This window comes from Pseudopipra pipra, chromosome 10 (assembly GCF_036250125.1).
Source record: "Pseudopipra pipra isolate bDixPip1 chromosome 10, bDixPip1.hap1, whole genome shotgun sequence".
Classification (NCBI taxonomy): Eukaryota; Metazoa; Chordata; class Aves; order Passeriformes; family Pipridae; genus Pseudopipra; species Pseudopipra pipra.
In genome coordinates this window covers 1,150,932-1,166,247 of record NC_087558.1, presented here as the reverse complement: position 1 = coordinate 1,166,247, position 15,316 = coordinate 1,150,932, and the positions used below count along the sequence as shown (strand labels likewise).

General features: G+C 49.8%; 1 protein-coding gene across 3 annotated transcripts in view; it reads right to left on the bottom strand.

The window, feature by feature from the left end:
* Nucleotides 1–1,983: 1,983 nt before the first annotated feature.
* The window catches only part of KCNAB1 (potassium voltage-gated channel subfamily A regulatory beta subunit 1), a 62,064-nt gene continuing 48,731 nt past the window's right edge, over nt 1,984–15,316 (bottom strand). For all 3 annotated transcript variants that reach the window (XM_064665702.1, XM_064665703.1, XM_064665705.1), the window contains exons 5-14: nt 15,048–15,092; nt 13,704–13,748; nt 13,513–13,556; nt 11,381–11,467; nt 7,404–7,489; nt 6,778–6,898; nt 5,946–6,040; nt 4,598–4,718; nt 3,917–4,005; nt 1,984–3,376 (exon numbers count right to left, since the gene is read on the bottom strand). In XM_064665702.1, the coding sequence (XP_064521772.1) occupies nt 3,287–3,376; nt 3,917–4,005; nt 4,598–4,718; nt 5,946–6,040; nt 6,778–6,898; nt 7,404–7,489; nt 11,381–11,467; nt 13,513–13,556; nt 13,704–13,748; nt 15,048–15,092 (823 nt within the window). In that variant the 3' untranslated portion in view covers nt 1,984–3,286. The remainder of the gene's footprint in view (nt 3,377–3,916; nt 4,006–4,597; nt 4,719–5,945; nt 6,041–6,777; nt 6,899–7,403; nt 7,490–11,380; nt 11,468–13,512; nt 13,557–13,703; nt 13,749–15,047; nt 15,093–15,316) is intronic.

Sequence of the window (15,316 nt, the reverse complement as noted above, 5' to 3'; positions counted from 1 at the left end):
CCAGTCATAAAACGATTCCTAATTACCCAGTGCCTGCTGACTGACTGTAACACTTGTCAGCATCCTTTGGGATTGGGAGGTCTCCAGTCTCAACCCTCCCCTGCATAGTTCACTCTTCCTTTGCTTCCTGGTATGAACTGTTCTGTTTCTGTATTCAAACCATGAAAATTCCCATGGGTTTGGTGCACTTCAGAGCTGCCCTTGAAATCACTTTTCTGGTCAGGCATTTAACACTTTGTATTAACTTGATTGTTTCCCCTCAAAATACGTGGATTTTTCTGTATCACTTGTGCCTGATCATTCACCTCAGGAGGGAGACATTCCACGTTCCTGGTGCCTGCCTTGCACAACTGTACTTTGCTTGACTTATCACTTTTTTATAAAGGATATAATTTCTGTATTTTAAGCTTTTTAGCACACACAACCCAAATTTCTAACAAGCCTCCAGCAAGTAACCAGTCAGAGCCCAAGAGGAGGCCAAGCTGGCAGCTCTCTAAGCAGCAGGATTTGATGGGGCTGGTTTTTGCTCCCAGTACTTAAATTCCAATATTTGAACAAACAACATTAGTACACTCATTGTACTGCCAGGGCTCTCACTGCCCTGTCAGGTGTTCTAGCAGGTGACAGGTGTGTTTTCCAGAAAATCTGCTGGCTGGAGAAGCGCTTGGAAGCAGCACTTTCTTCTGCTATTACTGTCACCTCACTGAGTCTTTTATTAACAGCTTTTCATCCTACTGTAGGTTTTTTTTGGTATTAACAGTTGCTGAGGCTTGGAGCTCAGCGAGTGAGGAGAGGGAACACTGACAGCCTGAAACAAAAGCAGGTGGGGGAGTGGGGTGGGTTGTGTGCTGCAAAAAACCCTCATCTTGGGCCTTCTCGGGAAAGTTTGGGGCTGTCTTCTTTTTGTTACTTGTGATTCTGTCTGCTTTTGAGGTTTTTTTTGGGTGGTGGTTGTTTTTTCCCCTTGCAATCCACACTAGAAGCTGCAATGATATATATAAAAATCAATATAATAGACTGAAATTAAATTTCTTCAGTTAATGCTGAGGGTTAACCTGGAGCTGAGCTGCTGCTTGGGCCCCCATTGCCCTCAGAGTTTTAAGCTCTTGCTCCAAGTAAGGGTCAATACCATCTCCTTTTCAATTAAAAAAAGTTGGGAATTAATCTATTTTTAATACACTGCTGGGTTCCCACGTACGTGCGAAGGGAAAGGGAGAACATTAAATTGTACCTCCAGAGGGAGGGAAATTAGTCTGCTACTGGGAAGATAATTCTCTTAAATTAATAAAGCTGTTAACTGTGTGCTGGTCGAAGCCTTTGTAACAATGAACATTAGTTAACTTTCACAGCTGATAATGCAGAGCTGGGGGACGTTTCCAGGGCAGGGGAAGGTACATGGGGAAGTGGCTGGGACTGGCCAGTGTCCCCTTGGAGAGGCTGGGACACTGCCCTGGGATTTTAGGGACCTGTCAGGAGCATATCCGGGGGTTTATTGCAGGACAAAAACATGGGATGGTTTGGGTTGGGAGGGACCTTAAAGCCCATCCAGTGCCACCCCCTGCCATGGGCAGGGACATCTCCCACCAGCCCAGGTTGCTCCAAGTCCCATCCAACCTGGCCTTGGACACTTCCAGGGATGGGGCAGCCACAGCTTCTCTGGGCAGCCTGTGCCAGGGCCTCCCCACCCTCCCAGGGAAGGATTTCTCCCCAGTATCCCACCTAACCCTGCCCTCCCTCAGCCCAAGGCCATCCCAGCATTACTCAGGACTGGTGTCTGCCCCAGGGATAGATTGCAGAGGTACCTCTGTCCCAGGTGTGCAGCCAGCCCAGGTCCCACGTGTCCCTGCTCCTTGTCACCAGCCCTCGCCCCTCCTGGGGACAGCAGGAGAGTCTCCCTGTGGAACAACACACACCCACTTCCACGTCCAGCACTGCTGGCTCTGAGCAGCTCTCGCTGTCAGTAACAGTCTGCAGGGATAAATTAGATGCACAAAATGCTTTTATTGTGTCCAAGCAGGATCCATCGGACTGCAGGTCTCATATACAGCAGGAGTCATTTACACAGACCACAGCTTCGAATACAGGAGGAGACAACTCAGCCCTGGGGGCTGCTCACCTGGCCCAGGTGAGCCCTGGGCTTGGGGACTGAAGTACAAGGGTCCTACAAATACTGTACAGAGCTGTGTCCCAGGAAGGACGTGAGAAATACAGACTGAAATCACAGGAGTCGTACAGAGCAAATCCACGGGAAAGTACAACGTGGTTCTTCAGCTGGGCAAATTAATATGTACATCCTTGCTATCAACTCCTGTAAATGCTCACAAAAATCTGTTTAAAATGAGTCTATGCATTTACTTATCCCCGATTCCAAAATAAAGCAGATGTAGCCTTTCGAAATACGTACCTGATTTTTCCTGGGAGTTTCTCAGCAGTTATATATATATATTTATAAGTGTCTATATCCTTAAAAGCTCCTGAATATTGAAATTTGCAGTAGCTCTGTCTAAAAGCAGGCAGAAGTAGAGGCAGGTTTCTATATATGCAAAACCCAATATTTAATCATGGCTTTCTTGGTTTAAGGTTTATGGAGAAGTAGAATTTTGCAGAGAGCTGTTGGTTCAGTAACCTGACATGCGAGGTTGGGTTTCCTAACACTGCTCAGGGATGTTTCCCAGGAGCACTCCACAGCTGGAATAACTGTACAGTTAGGAGCTGAACTATCTAAGTTCTAACTAATTCTCTGTCTTACAGCTTTTATTCAACTACAAACAAAACCTAAAGCTTATATTCAGCATATAAAAGCAAACAAAGTCTGAGCTTGCCCCTTCCATCTGTTAACCTGAAGAAACTTTATAGTTGAGATTTCCCAAACGTGGTTTTATTAAAACCTGAAGTTGTATCTGGCTTTTCTTCATTGAAAAAATAGATCTGTACATCCTTCTTTAATTACCAAGTACCTGAAGGTTATAAATTATTAATTATTTTTTTTTTGCTTTACAAGTGTTTTTCACAGCACAAGCATGAGGTGCAAAAGAGGAAAGTAAAAATTAATGAATTCGGTCGAAGGTAAGAAAATACGAGATTATTCTCGGTTAGAAGAGAGATCAACTGTGCTTTTAGATTTCACTGCAGATTAGTAGCAAGAGCACACATCTCGAAGGGTCCAGTGACAGGAGACACCGAGCAGCAGGTGCTGAATGATTCTCATGACCAGAGATTAACTCAGGGCTGTACTGCTGTACAGAGCACTTGGAAACCATGCAGTCCAGGGAGCTCATGCATTGCATTAGGATCTGTAGTCCTTCTTGCTGTAGGGCTTGTTGCCCAGAATATTATCTATTTCATTCACGATGTGGGATGTCATCTTTGGAAGGACCTGAGGGTAGAAGGAAGCCTGTGTTTAATCAAGGTTGTTCTAAATTTAAACCCAGATTTTATCAAATAACATTTCCTCTGAGGTTTTTTTTGCGTGACAGATATTAAACATTCATCTAATAACTCTCTCCCATAAAGGAGGAACCGCTGGAATGTCTTTACTCAGTGAGAGAATCATGGCAATGCCTCTGAACTGGATATGTGGAGTATTGCTGGGCTGCAGTGGAAGGACAGCAGAGGGAGAGGAAGCTGATTGTGGCAAACTACAGAGATTAATTAAGGTGGGTGCAGGTGACATGTGATAGCACAGAATCCATCACAACATGTCCTGGAATCGGGTCCCTGTCCCTTTCAGATACATTAAACCTGCTGGTGACACCACAGATTTGCCTAATTAAGGTGCATAAATAGAATTGCAAGACAAAAAACCAAGTACTAACACTAAATGAAGAGAAGGAGGGTGCTGAGGTGTGGGGGTGTTACCCCCAGGGAGCTGAGCAGAGCTAATCCCCGTGGAGGGGCCACCACCACCTGCACTTACCTGGATGGCTCCGAGGTTCTCTATCAGCTGCTCCGGGTTGGAAGATCCCAGAAGGACAGAGCTCACGCCCTCATTCCTCAGGCACCATGCTGGAATAAAGGCACAACGAGGTCAGGAACAAGGTGGAGTGACATGGCCTTGCTCCAGAGCCTGAAGTTTGACAGAACCTCTGTTTGAAAACCACATTGTTCTCTTGTGTCTGTGGGCCCAGGGTGCTGAACTGTGGGGAGGGAGCAGGGAAACAGGCAGGTTGGACCCCTGAGGAGGCCCAAAATACTCTGGCAATCACAGGCTCATGCTGGTGCTGGAAACAATCTTATTTCATGTAATTGTTGCCCAGAGAAGCTGGGGCTGCCCCATCCCTGGACGTGTCCAAGGCCAGGTTGGCCAGGGCTTGGAGCAACCTGGAATAATAGAAGGTGTCCCTGCCCATGTCAGGGGGTGGAACTGACTGATCTTTACGCTCCCTTCCAACCCAAACCATTCCAGGATAAATAATCCTTGAAGCATTTAAATAACAAACCCATCTCTAGCCGCAGGCCCAGCCCAAGCCACCCTTTGGCCTGTCCGAAAGACGACACATCTTTTCCCGCAGTGCCCTTCCCCAAACCGTCCCTGCTGCCTGCACAGAGGAGAGGAGCAGCCCCAGAGCCCCCCAGGGTGCCCCCAGCCCAGACCCACCGACAGCCAGCTGGGGCAGGGTGCAGCCGAGGCGCTCGGCGATGGGCGACAGGTCCTTCAGCTTCCCCTGCTGCTTCCTGCCCTCCTCGCTGATGATCTTCTCCTTCAGCCACTGGTAGCACTGCAGGCCAATCACACTGCATTACTGCCAGCTTTCATCTTCCAAAATGGGGACTTTAAGCCCATTTATAATTACAGGCATAATCTATACATATATATATATATGTGTGTGTGTAACGGCACTTGAAAAGCCATGTCCAACCCAGAAGGTCGTGGGGGCTGAATGACACAAAGTTTTGCTACCCAAAGCAATTAGGACAGGACCAGAATGTCCCTGGATCTACATCACCCTGGACAGGACCAGAATGTCCCTTGATCTACGTCACCCCAGCTTTATGCAGCTGACGGACTCGCTCCAGCACCTGTAACCTCCTAACTCTTCTTTTTGGACCATTGAATCCCATCACAGAGCAGAGGAAAAAAAAAAGGGAAATATTGGTCAGCTTGAGAAGATTTTGACCCAAACCCCTCCAAAAAAATTGTGAGGGAATATCTGATCTTGTTGGAGATTTTACAGTTCAAGATTAGAACATTAATTAAAGCAAAGTGGGATTTCAGTTCTCCCAGTTCCAGACTTGGAGGCTGGTTCTGCTGCACTCTCAGCAATTTAATTTGGACCCCTCTCACCATCCACCTTCTCCAATAGCCTTTACCAAGAGTTAATAATACATTTTGGTTTGGAAAAAAAACCAACCCAAATGCAATTAAATAGCCCATTTCCTTTAAAAAGCACCAAACTGAGCAAATCCAGCCCAGGGACCCCTGTCACTCTGTTGGCACTGCCAGGCAGTGCTGGCTTTTGCTCAGCTGGTACAGAGGCCCAGATCCCATTTTAGTTGGGTTTTTGCCTAAATCCATGACATTTTAGTGCTCTGTGATCTTTCAAACCATTAAATCACATGCCTGTGCCACAATAAGGGAGGAGACCCCGTAGCCCTCAAAAAGGATAAAATCAGGATAACTGTGGAGATTTCAATGATCTTTTGCAACGTTCATGGTTCCATGACTGGTGTCAGCGAGGAGCACTGAGCACCACAGACCCCCTGGGTGTGACAGCACCCAGCATCCTGCAGCCCCCCTCCTGCCCCAGCCCCTCTCAGCCCCAGCTCTGCGTGGGGAACCCGAGCACTGTTCTAACCCAGATTCTCCTGCACTTGGAGAGTGGTTGCCAGAGAAACCAAGCGGATCTATTGATACCCAGCCCGGCCTCCTCATGAGGGATCTCTTTCCCCTTGGTTATTTCCCTGCCCTCACAAAGCAGCACATCTCAAACATGCCCCAAAGATACCTTGAGGGAAGCCCTTGAGCTCTCTGGGACCCCGTTGCCGTATTTCCCTGAGATGATCCCACAGGCCAGCGGGGACCACGTCATTGCTCCCACCCCTGCAGAGAGAACAGAGGAGGGCGTTTCAGGGGAGTGGGAGAGATCAGAGCTGTACCAAAAACAGGACTTTCAGTTAAAAAATGAAATAAAAGCAAAACAACTTCTGCTTGTTTCGATTGCCACTGGCAGCAACGTTCAGTCAATGTCTTCCAGGGAGATGCTGCTGTTGCCCTTGAGTATTTATTCAGATAATTAATATAATTAAAAAATAAAATAATTATTACTCCTTAATGCATCAGCAGCATCTCCCTGGAAGACACTCACTGCCTTAATCATCCAAAAAGCCTCTTTCAGGAGCCTCCAGCCCCATCCTGGCTCCTGCAGCAGTGAAGCACCTGAACTCCTGACCAGGCATCTCCTCTGCCTTCCACCATCACACCCTTCCTGCTGGCAGGGACCAGCTCCCACCCCTGCTCCTCAGATGCCTGGGAGAGGCACAAGGAGGTATTGGTGGCTTTGGATACAGGGGAGGGATGGCACTTTCGAGGGCCACACAAGTCTCAGAGAGTAAGAAGCAGTCATGGCAATTAATAATTAATATATGTCTTAATATACTATATTAATATATAATATTGAGTAATACTTCTTTACCAGAGCCACAGTGAACTGGTTTTTCCTTCAGGTCTTTAGGAAGACACCTGTCTGTGTGCTGTTCCCATCTGGAGCCCCAGGTCCCCCTGCTCTCTCTCTTTCTGGGGATGTACAAGCCAAAAAGGCACAGCAGCCTCAGACTCACCAATTTTGTGATATAGCTCTGGCAGCTGAACCTCCACTTTCTCTCTCTGGAACAGATGATATTCTGCTTGTTCACACACGGGTGGGATCATGTTGAACTGCCTGGCCACGGAGTAGGCTTCCTGTGGGGGAGAAAGCAGCAGGAAAGCACTTGATTACATGGAAATATCCTGCAGGACACACCAGCCAACAGTCCTTGAGTGTACAGAGACAACCAACTCAAGTCTTCCCTTTAGCAAGGGGAAGAGGGACCAGCAGGATGCTCCTGGAATCTCTCGGAATCCCAGACTGGTTTGGACTGGGAGGGACCTCAAAGCTCATATTGTTCCACCCCCTGCCGCGGGCAGGGACACCTCCCACTAGACCAGGTTGGCCACGAGCACAGATATCAAACCTGAAGATACCTTGAATTCCCCTGGAATTCCATCAAACCAAAATGACAGAAATCCCAGTTAAACCAGCCCAGACACCCAAACCCCCAGCTCAGCCCATCTTCTCCTGATCAACACCAGGCTCATTCTGGAACAGGTTCTTAAATTATTTGAAGTGGAAAGGTGCTGGATGGAGTGAAACTCCAGCAGCCCCAGAGCACTCCCCAGTGCCAAGGCTTCCCCAGGGGGGCCTTACCATGATCTCCATGGCGCTCCAGCGGGACGTGCCCCAGTACATGGCCATGCCCTGGTTGATCACGTGCGTCATCGCCCGCACAATTTCTGCAGGAGGGAAGAAAAGGAGTATGAGAAGTGCCCAGAGGCCATGTTTCCAGCACCAAATCCTCCCAAATCCACTCGTGAATTCCAAGAATGCTGACAGTCCTGAGCAGTTTGCATTGAACACCAATTCTGCTCTTTTCTTTTGCTCGAGCATGGATGAAAAAGCATTTTCAGTGCAAATATGAAGACATTGATCTCTTGCCTACCAGCACCTCAGGAGAGTATTTCTTTTAAAATTTAGCACAAGGGGGCAGCACAGTGGAAAAATAAACTAGAGGATAAATTCAATTTGTTTTAACAATTGTTTACTAAACCCATATATCTGGGTCTGCTTGATTTTACCAGGAATACTGGGGTAGGGGGAGTAAAGTTGCAAAACTGAGTGGTTGAACCCCACTTCACCAAGGGCCCTGTCAGCCTCGTGTGTCAGCTCTGCAAAGCCCAGCACAGCTCCTCATGCAGCAGTGACATGGTCCTCGTTGTTCTTTGGGAAGCTGGAAGCTTGCAAGGCTGCACACCAGGACAGGAGCTTTGATTTCCTCCCTCTGACCTCTGCTGAGCAGCCCTGCCTTCTTGGGGTGGGGGGGAAGCCCACCATAAAGCTTAGTTTCATGGAATTACAGGATGGTTTGAGTTGGGAGGGACCTTAAAGCCCACCCACTGCCACCCCCTGCTATGGGCAGGGACACCTTCCACTAGCCCAGGTTGCTCCAAGCCCTGTCCAACCTGGCCTTGGACACTCCAGGGATGGGGCAGCCACAGCTTCTCTGGGCAACCTGTGCCAGGGCCTCACCCTCCTCACAGGGAGGAATTCCTTCCCAATATCCCATCTAACCCTCTGGCACAGTCCCCACAAGCAGCCCCAAACCAGAATTAACTGCCCTGGCCACAGTAAAATCCCTGTTTCTGGCTGGGCTCCCCCACTGCCCTTGGGAGCTGAGCAGTGCTGCGGGCACAGGCACTGCCCTGACCACCAACCACAGCATCTCAACTGGCAAAACTGGGCTTAACTCACTCTGAGAAGCAAAAGGAAACAGTTCTTGGTCACTGCTGCCCGTGCCACACCAGGCATCTCATGGTCAGCAGGCACTGCCACGTCTCCCTGTGCTCTTCCTACGGGAAAGTGGGAAGGAACTGGTGCTCTCCACCTCCACCATTAACTCTGACCCGTCACAAACCCTCTGGGGGGACATGGGGCTGCCTGGAGGAGCCTGACATGCCTGTAAATCCCTGTGCTCTCCCTCGGATAAGGACTCCAGGCACCGCTATCTCGAGATCAAGACGAGCTCCCCTTTACACCATCAGGATTCTCGTCCTACTTAGGGAAGAAAAGAGAAGGATCTTGGCAGCAAGGAGATTACACTGCCAGCCTGGGCCTTGCGTGAGATCCTGCTGCAGGCAGCCACGGGCAGCTCAGGGTGGGGAAATCTCCATTTAGAGCCTGGAGGGCTGGGCTTTGTTTGACACAGAGACCTGCCTTAAACCCAAACACTAATCCACCGGTCTGAAGGAATCAGGAAAAGGAAATAAAAATCCCAAAGACCACCTCATTCTAACCCCCTGCCATGGGCAGGAACACCTTCCACCTGACCAGGTGTCCAGGGCTCCAGGATACCCCAAACGAGCTATTTCCAGCTGCCTCGCCTGAATATTGAATTAAAAATTGTTTTTCACTTGCTACCTTCCTCAGTCTCAGCCTGTAAGTGATCCTCCCCTCCCTTGCTCCCTCCCTGTCAGCACCAGCTTCTCCCTGGGCTTAGTTTTCTATTTTTGCCCCGCCACCATTTGGGAGCCTTGACAAACATTTCGTCATACGCCTCTTACACATCTCAGCCCCTGGTTGTTTTCATTTCTCCCACCTCTACTCCTTTCAAGAAAAACCCAAGTCAACTCAGAAAATATATGTACCTTCTTGTTTACAGAGCCTGCTCCCATGGGGATGGGATGTGGGAATAGCACATCCCTGGATCTCTTGGCCTGCCAGCTGGACGCCCAAATGGCACCATTTAGGAACAGGAGATTTTTTTTTTTTTAAATATAAATAAATGTTTCAAGTCCCAGAAAACAGCCCCTGGCAGCATAATAATAACTTTGAAGTAGCTTGAAGTTCCCTGGTAGGAATGTTGTCACCTTCCCTCCCTGCATTCCAGGGCTGTGGGTGCTGGATGTGCTGTGGGCACCCGGCACCGTGACAACAGGACCCCAGGGACCCTCCTTCCCCCCAGCTGGAGCTGCACTGCTGGAAAAGCCACTTGGGATAAAGAAAAAGCATCTGCCTGCCCAGTGGGGGATCAGACCTTCAGGTTGGACAGGACTTGGAGCAGCCTGGTCTGGTGGAAGGTGTCCCTGCCCACAGCAGAGGGGTTGGAATGAGATGAACTTTAAGGTCCTTTCCAACCCAAACCACTCCATGATTTCCTTGTGGGAAAAGCACAGGCATGTATGGTGCTGGAGCAGGGCTGTGTGCCTGGGGAAGGCAGCACAGCTCTCCCTGCACGGGGAGAGCAGCACCACCAGATGGTTCAGCAGATGCTCTGGGATAGAAGTGGCTTAGTAGGTGAACCACAAAAAAAGCAGGAAGAACATGGGAAGAGTCTCCACCGTGCCATTCATAATAAAAATGTCCCTTTTTTCACCCTGCCCCGGTCTCACCAGGCTCCACAGCCCGTGTCTGGCTGCCAAGGCCACACTGCCGGCGGGATCCGCAGCATCCCCAGCACTGCCAACGCCGGGATCAGCTGGGAACACATCCCACTGCCTGTGACACTGACTGAGCACAGAGGTCACTCCTCCCTCCCGGACACAACGTGCCATGTCCTCGGCCTCAGCAGCAGCTGAGGAATCCACACTGCTCCTCAGCTCCCAGGCCTGAGGAATCCACACTGCTCCTCAGCTCCCAGGCCCGAGGAATCCACACTGCTCCTCAGCTCCCAGGCCTGAGGAACCCACACTGCTCCTCAGCTCCCAGGCCCGAGGAATCCACACTGCTCCTCAGGCCGGTCCCTGAGCCTCAGCTGCTGGCTCTGACTGGCACCCACCTTCCCTAGGAAATGGGTGTCACTACTCCTACATCGAGCCAGGAGCTTGCAGGGGGCCTATCAAGCTCCAGTTTTGTTTGATTTCCAAGTGCCCTCCACGGTAGCTCCTGCAGCTTGCAAGTCTTTCCTCCTGCTCTGTGTGTTAGGCTGGGAGGCTGCTCTGCCACAGGGAGTGGCTGCATTCACTCCTGAGGGAGGAGAGAAGGAATGGGAATTGTGCCCATTAAATAGGGCACTGACCCCAAAACACACTGCTGGGGGCTCCTGGCTAGCTGGGCTATGCTCACGTTCCAGACACACAGATTTGGTTATCAGTGACTCTGAAATGTAACTGAAGCTCAAAGTCACAGATCCTGCAAGTCCCTCAGTTCATCCCCTGATTTACCAGCCTGGATTTAACAAGGGACATTCCCCACCAGCCCAGCCCTGGGCAGAGCATCACTGCTGGCTGTGCTGGGAGACCCTGCTGTGTCCTGCCTTAAATCCAAACACAAACCCACTTCATCTGAAGGATTCAGGAAAAAGAAATAAAACAAACGTTAAAGCCACTACTGGGACATAAAGGAAACTTCCATTTCCTTCCAAAACATATTAACACATTTCAGTAAATATGGAGTCATGGAATGGTTTGGGAAGGGATCTTAAAGACCATTTAGTTCCAATCCCCTGCCATGGGTAGGGACACCTTGCATGGCCAGGCACACATCCTCCAGGACACCACAAACGAGATATTTCCTATTTAAACTGCCCCAACTGAATATTTAATTAAAAATTGGTTTTCATTTCCTACCCTCCTCAGTTTCAGCCCCTAAGCCAGGATCAGGGGGAACCTTTAAGCCAAGTCTGCACCAACCTTCCATGGGGGTGTTGTTGTCCGGCCGGTTGGCAAAGACCACGTCCACATATTCCAGCTGCAGCCTCTGGAGAGAAGCCTTCAGCCCTGGGAATGGGAGAGCAGAGACAAGACAGGTAAGGTCAGAGGGAGGCAGAGCTGGCAGCACAGAACAGAGCCAAAATGGGGTGAAAATAAGCTTGGTGTATTTAAATGTACATATATATATATACACACACAACCATCCAGGATATGAGAGGGACGCTGAATATCATTGTCCCATGTCACTGCAGTCATATGAAGAAGGAAACATCAGCTTGGCCACATGCAGGGCCTCCTCCTTCCACGAGAATTTGCTTTATTTTTGAATTCCCCTCAGATCTGGGTTGAACAGCCCCTGGGCACAGAGCGTGTCCATGTCAGCTGCCAGGGACTGGGTTCTGTGTCCTGCTCCTGTCCTGAGCTAATTTCATCTAGATTTTGTCACAGAGCCTTTCTGGGCAAGTCCTTGCTCCACCCCCACCTGAAGATGGGTGGCTGCAGGGGGACACTCCAGGGATGCAATCCCAGAGGGAAGGTTGATGCCTCGTGATGAGCAGGTGAGGCACCAGGGAGGGTTTTACCTCTTGTCAGAGGGGGCTGTGCCCACCAACACTGAGCAAAGGGCAGAGGGAGTTTGGCAGAGCAAGTCAAGGCACTTTGCAGCTCAGTCCCTAACTGTCCAGGCTTTGACAGCCTCTCTGGGAGGATCTGATGGGAGATGGCATTGAAACCCTACAGATATATACATATATAGATATATACACACGTGTGTATGAGAGAGGGAGAGAGAAGAAGAAGATGGGCATTTTATCCATCTCAGAATTCAGCAAACATTTTCAGCCTCCTCTATTTTGACTCATTCTTCATGAACATTCATAAAAACATTTTGTTCTTGGGAAGATTTATAGAAAATAAGTGTCAGAAATCCTCCTCTCTCTCACGCACACAGACATATATATATACACAGACATATATGTGTATAAAATAGCTAACATTGACCTTAACATCGTTTGCTCTGTGTTCTGTGAAGTTTTTCCAACTGCTGCCAGGGTTTTTCCATCATTTCGTGAAGCAGCTCCACAAGAAATGAAAGCAGATGGGTTTGCAGCACCTGTGACATGGCTGCCCCTTCCCTGAGCACCTCTGGGTCCAGTGTCACCACCTCACAGAGGGTTATTCAAATAAAAACTCAACAAAATTCTGCCAAAAAGCTTTCTCCAGCATTACCTTAGTCTGAAAGTCACATCCTAATGTAGCTGAATCCTGCAAACACCCCATGGTGAAAACTTTCCAGGGCAATCCCAGGTGTATGGAAAATTCACCATGCTCCAGGGATGCTCCTGATCAGGATCAGGAAGGAGGAGGATGGAAGGAGCCAAACCTGTGCCCCAGGAAGGGGCTGCTCTGCTTTTGGCCATGCTCATCCCACGTGACCTGCTTGGGACAGCACCAGCCAGGGCAGGATGAGGGGCAGTGACATCCTGGGTGAGGGTGGGAGATGTAACATTTGTCATATAACCCGTATTTTCCACATACCCTGCCTAACTGGATACAGATTAAGGCAGCACATGGCATCGCTCAGCGGGATGGGGGAACGGATGAAGGGAGCCAGGTGAGGGAATGTACAACAAAACTGAGCACCTGAGGAGAAACAGCACTGAGAGCAAACCTCAGCCGTGCCAGCCAGGGCCTGGCACCCCTCCAGAGGCTATTTCTGCAGGCTGACATCATGCCCACATCCTCACCCTCATCCCTCCCTGCTCGTGCCACCACGAGCTGCCGCTGGGAAGAGCTGGGGGTGCCCGGGGAGCAGCTTCCTGCAGCAAACCCCAAAGGTCACCGAGCAGGGGGGCTGGGAGGGGAGGCTGGGAGTGCAACTCATTTGCTCACACTTCTTGAAAAAGGCCAAAATAATCCTTTGGCGTGATTTGGGCCCTTCACAGCCAAGTCTGGGAACTGCCCACGTGGGGTTGGCACAGGGAGCACCAGGATCAGACAGACCTGGCTCACGGCAGAGCCGCTGTCCCGGCTCCAGCTGGCTGCATCCCACCCTGCACCCACCCAGCCAGGGCACCCAGGCACGGCCAGACCCCACCCTGGGCCACAGCTACCTTCAATGATGTGTTTCCTTGAAAGGCCTCTCTCCGTTTCAGCTCTGCAAGGGAAAAACAGGAACAGGGCTGTGAGAGACCGGAGGTGCCAACAACTGGGGAGCACTCACTGACTCCCATTCTGATTTAAACAGCCCCAAAATCAGAATAACAGACTGGTTTGGGCTGGAAGGGACCTTAAAGACACTTACTTTCCACCCCAGTACAGCTTTGTTGTTATGACCAGACTGGACCTCCTGCAAACAAAGCAGAAAAAAAAATTATTATTAAATAAAAATAATATAAATAACCAAGCAGGATGCTGCCCATCAACAACTTCTGAAATCTAGGAACAGGATTTCTGCTGGCAGCACTCAAACAGGAAAGAGCAGGAGTGAACCACTGAGGAGACACTGACTCCAGTGCTGACTTGGGGGGAATTACCTCTGAATTGAGGGAACTTTGGCATCCCCTGAGCAAACAGGAGCTTCCATTCGTATCAGGGAATGGCACCACTGTGCGTAGGGAGCTATTCCTCAGACATGTGCTTTAAGCAGCAGAGGGGATCCAAGCTTTAATTTTTTTAGAAGATGGAAAGTGAAGCGCCCTGAAGGCATTTCGGCAAAATATATATTCATAAATATTTAGGGCATGAGGAAATGGAATGAAGCTGCATGAGGGGAAGCTGAGATTGGACATTAGGACAGGGGTCCAGAAATCAAAGCTAATTAAAGTGAAGCAACCAAAAAAACCTCCAAACATTTTGAATTACAGCATGAGCAATCTCCAGACCTTTAACCAAGGGCTACAGCACTATTCCCTCCTGCCAGCCATGCCCAGTGCTTCTCATTATCATGCAGTCTTCCCAGAGTCATTAAAACTCAAGTGATCCATCTGAATAAATCTATAAACTCCTACATGATGTTAAATCAAGGATTTATCATTCTCCAACCACCTTGCTGCATAACCAGACACGTACAAAACCATTTCTCCACCCTTAATTGGACTTTTTTTCTTCCACAGCATGCAGAATATTTCTTACTGAACAATCACTCACCCCCCTAACACAGGGATGCTGATTTTGGAGGCAGCACTGCTAGAACCATCCTTCAGTCAGTCTGGCTATGACACACTGGAGGTCTTAAAAGATTATGTAAATGCTCTTTAAACTGCACAACATATGCTAATGTGCATCGTTTGAATTAGGTATCACCTCCTGCCAGGCTCCCCGAGATGAAGGCCCCTCACAGCTTTGCATCCTTAATCCACACCTTAGGGGCACATCACCCACCCCACGGGTGCTGGACACGCTCCCAGGCTGTGTTGGGTGACATGACGGTCCCACGGGGGGGTCACAGCCTCCTGAAGCCACTGTGCACTTCCAGAACATCCAGGGGAGTGCTTTTGTTTGGCACTGGAGAGCTCTGGCTGCTCCCTGAGTGACTGTCACACAGCAGCACCCGCTCCTGGGATGGCACCACCCAACAGTCCAGGAGGATTGTCTTATGCCAAAGGGTTCTACTTGTTTGTGGGGGACAGGGAATGCCATACAGTACCTCCAGCCCTTCTTCTTCAGGATGTTGCCCAGGATGACCTCAGCCCTGTGCAGGAGAGAGCCCGGCGTGAGGGAGGCAGGAGGATGCTCAGCACCACGGACACCATCGCCCCCATCACCCGACCTGTGCCCCCCATGCCAGCCTGCAGCTCTCCCCTCCCCTCCTGACATGACTCCCACCAGGGACAGACCCCCTCTGTCAACCCAAAGCATCTTGTCCACCCATTCCTGCAGGGACAGACCCACATCCCTGATCCCCACATCTGCTGG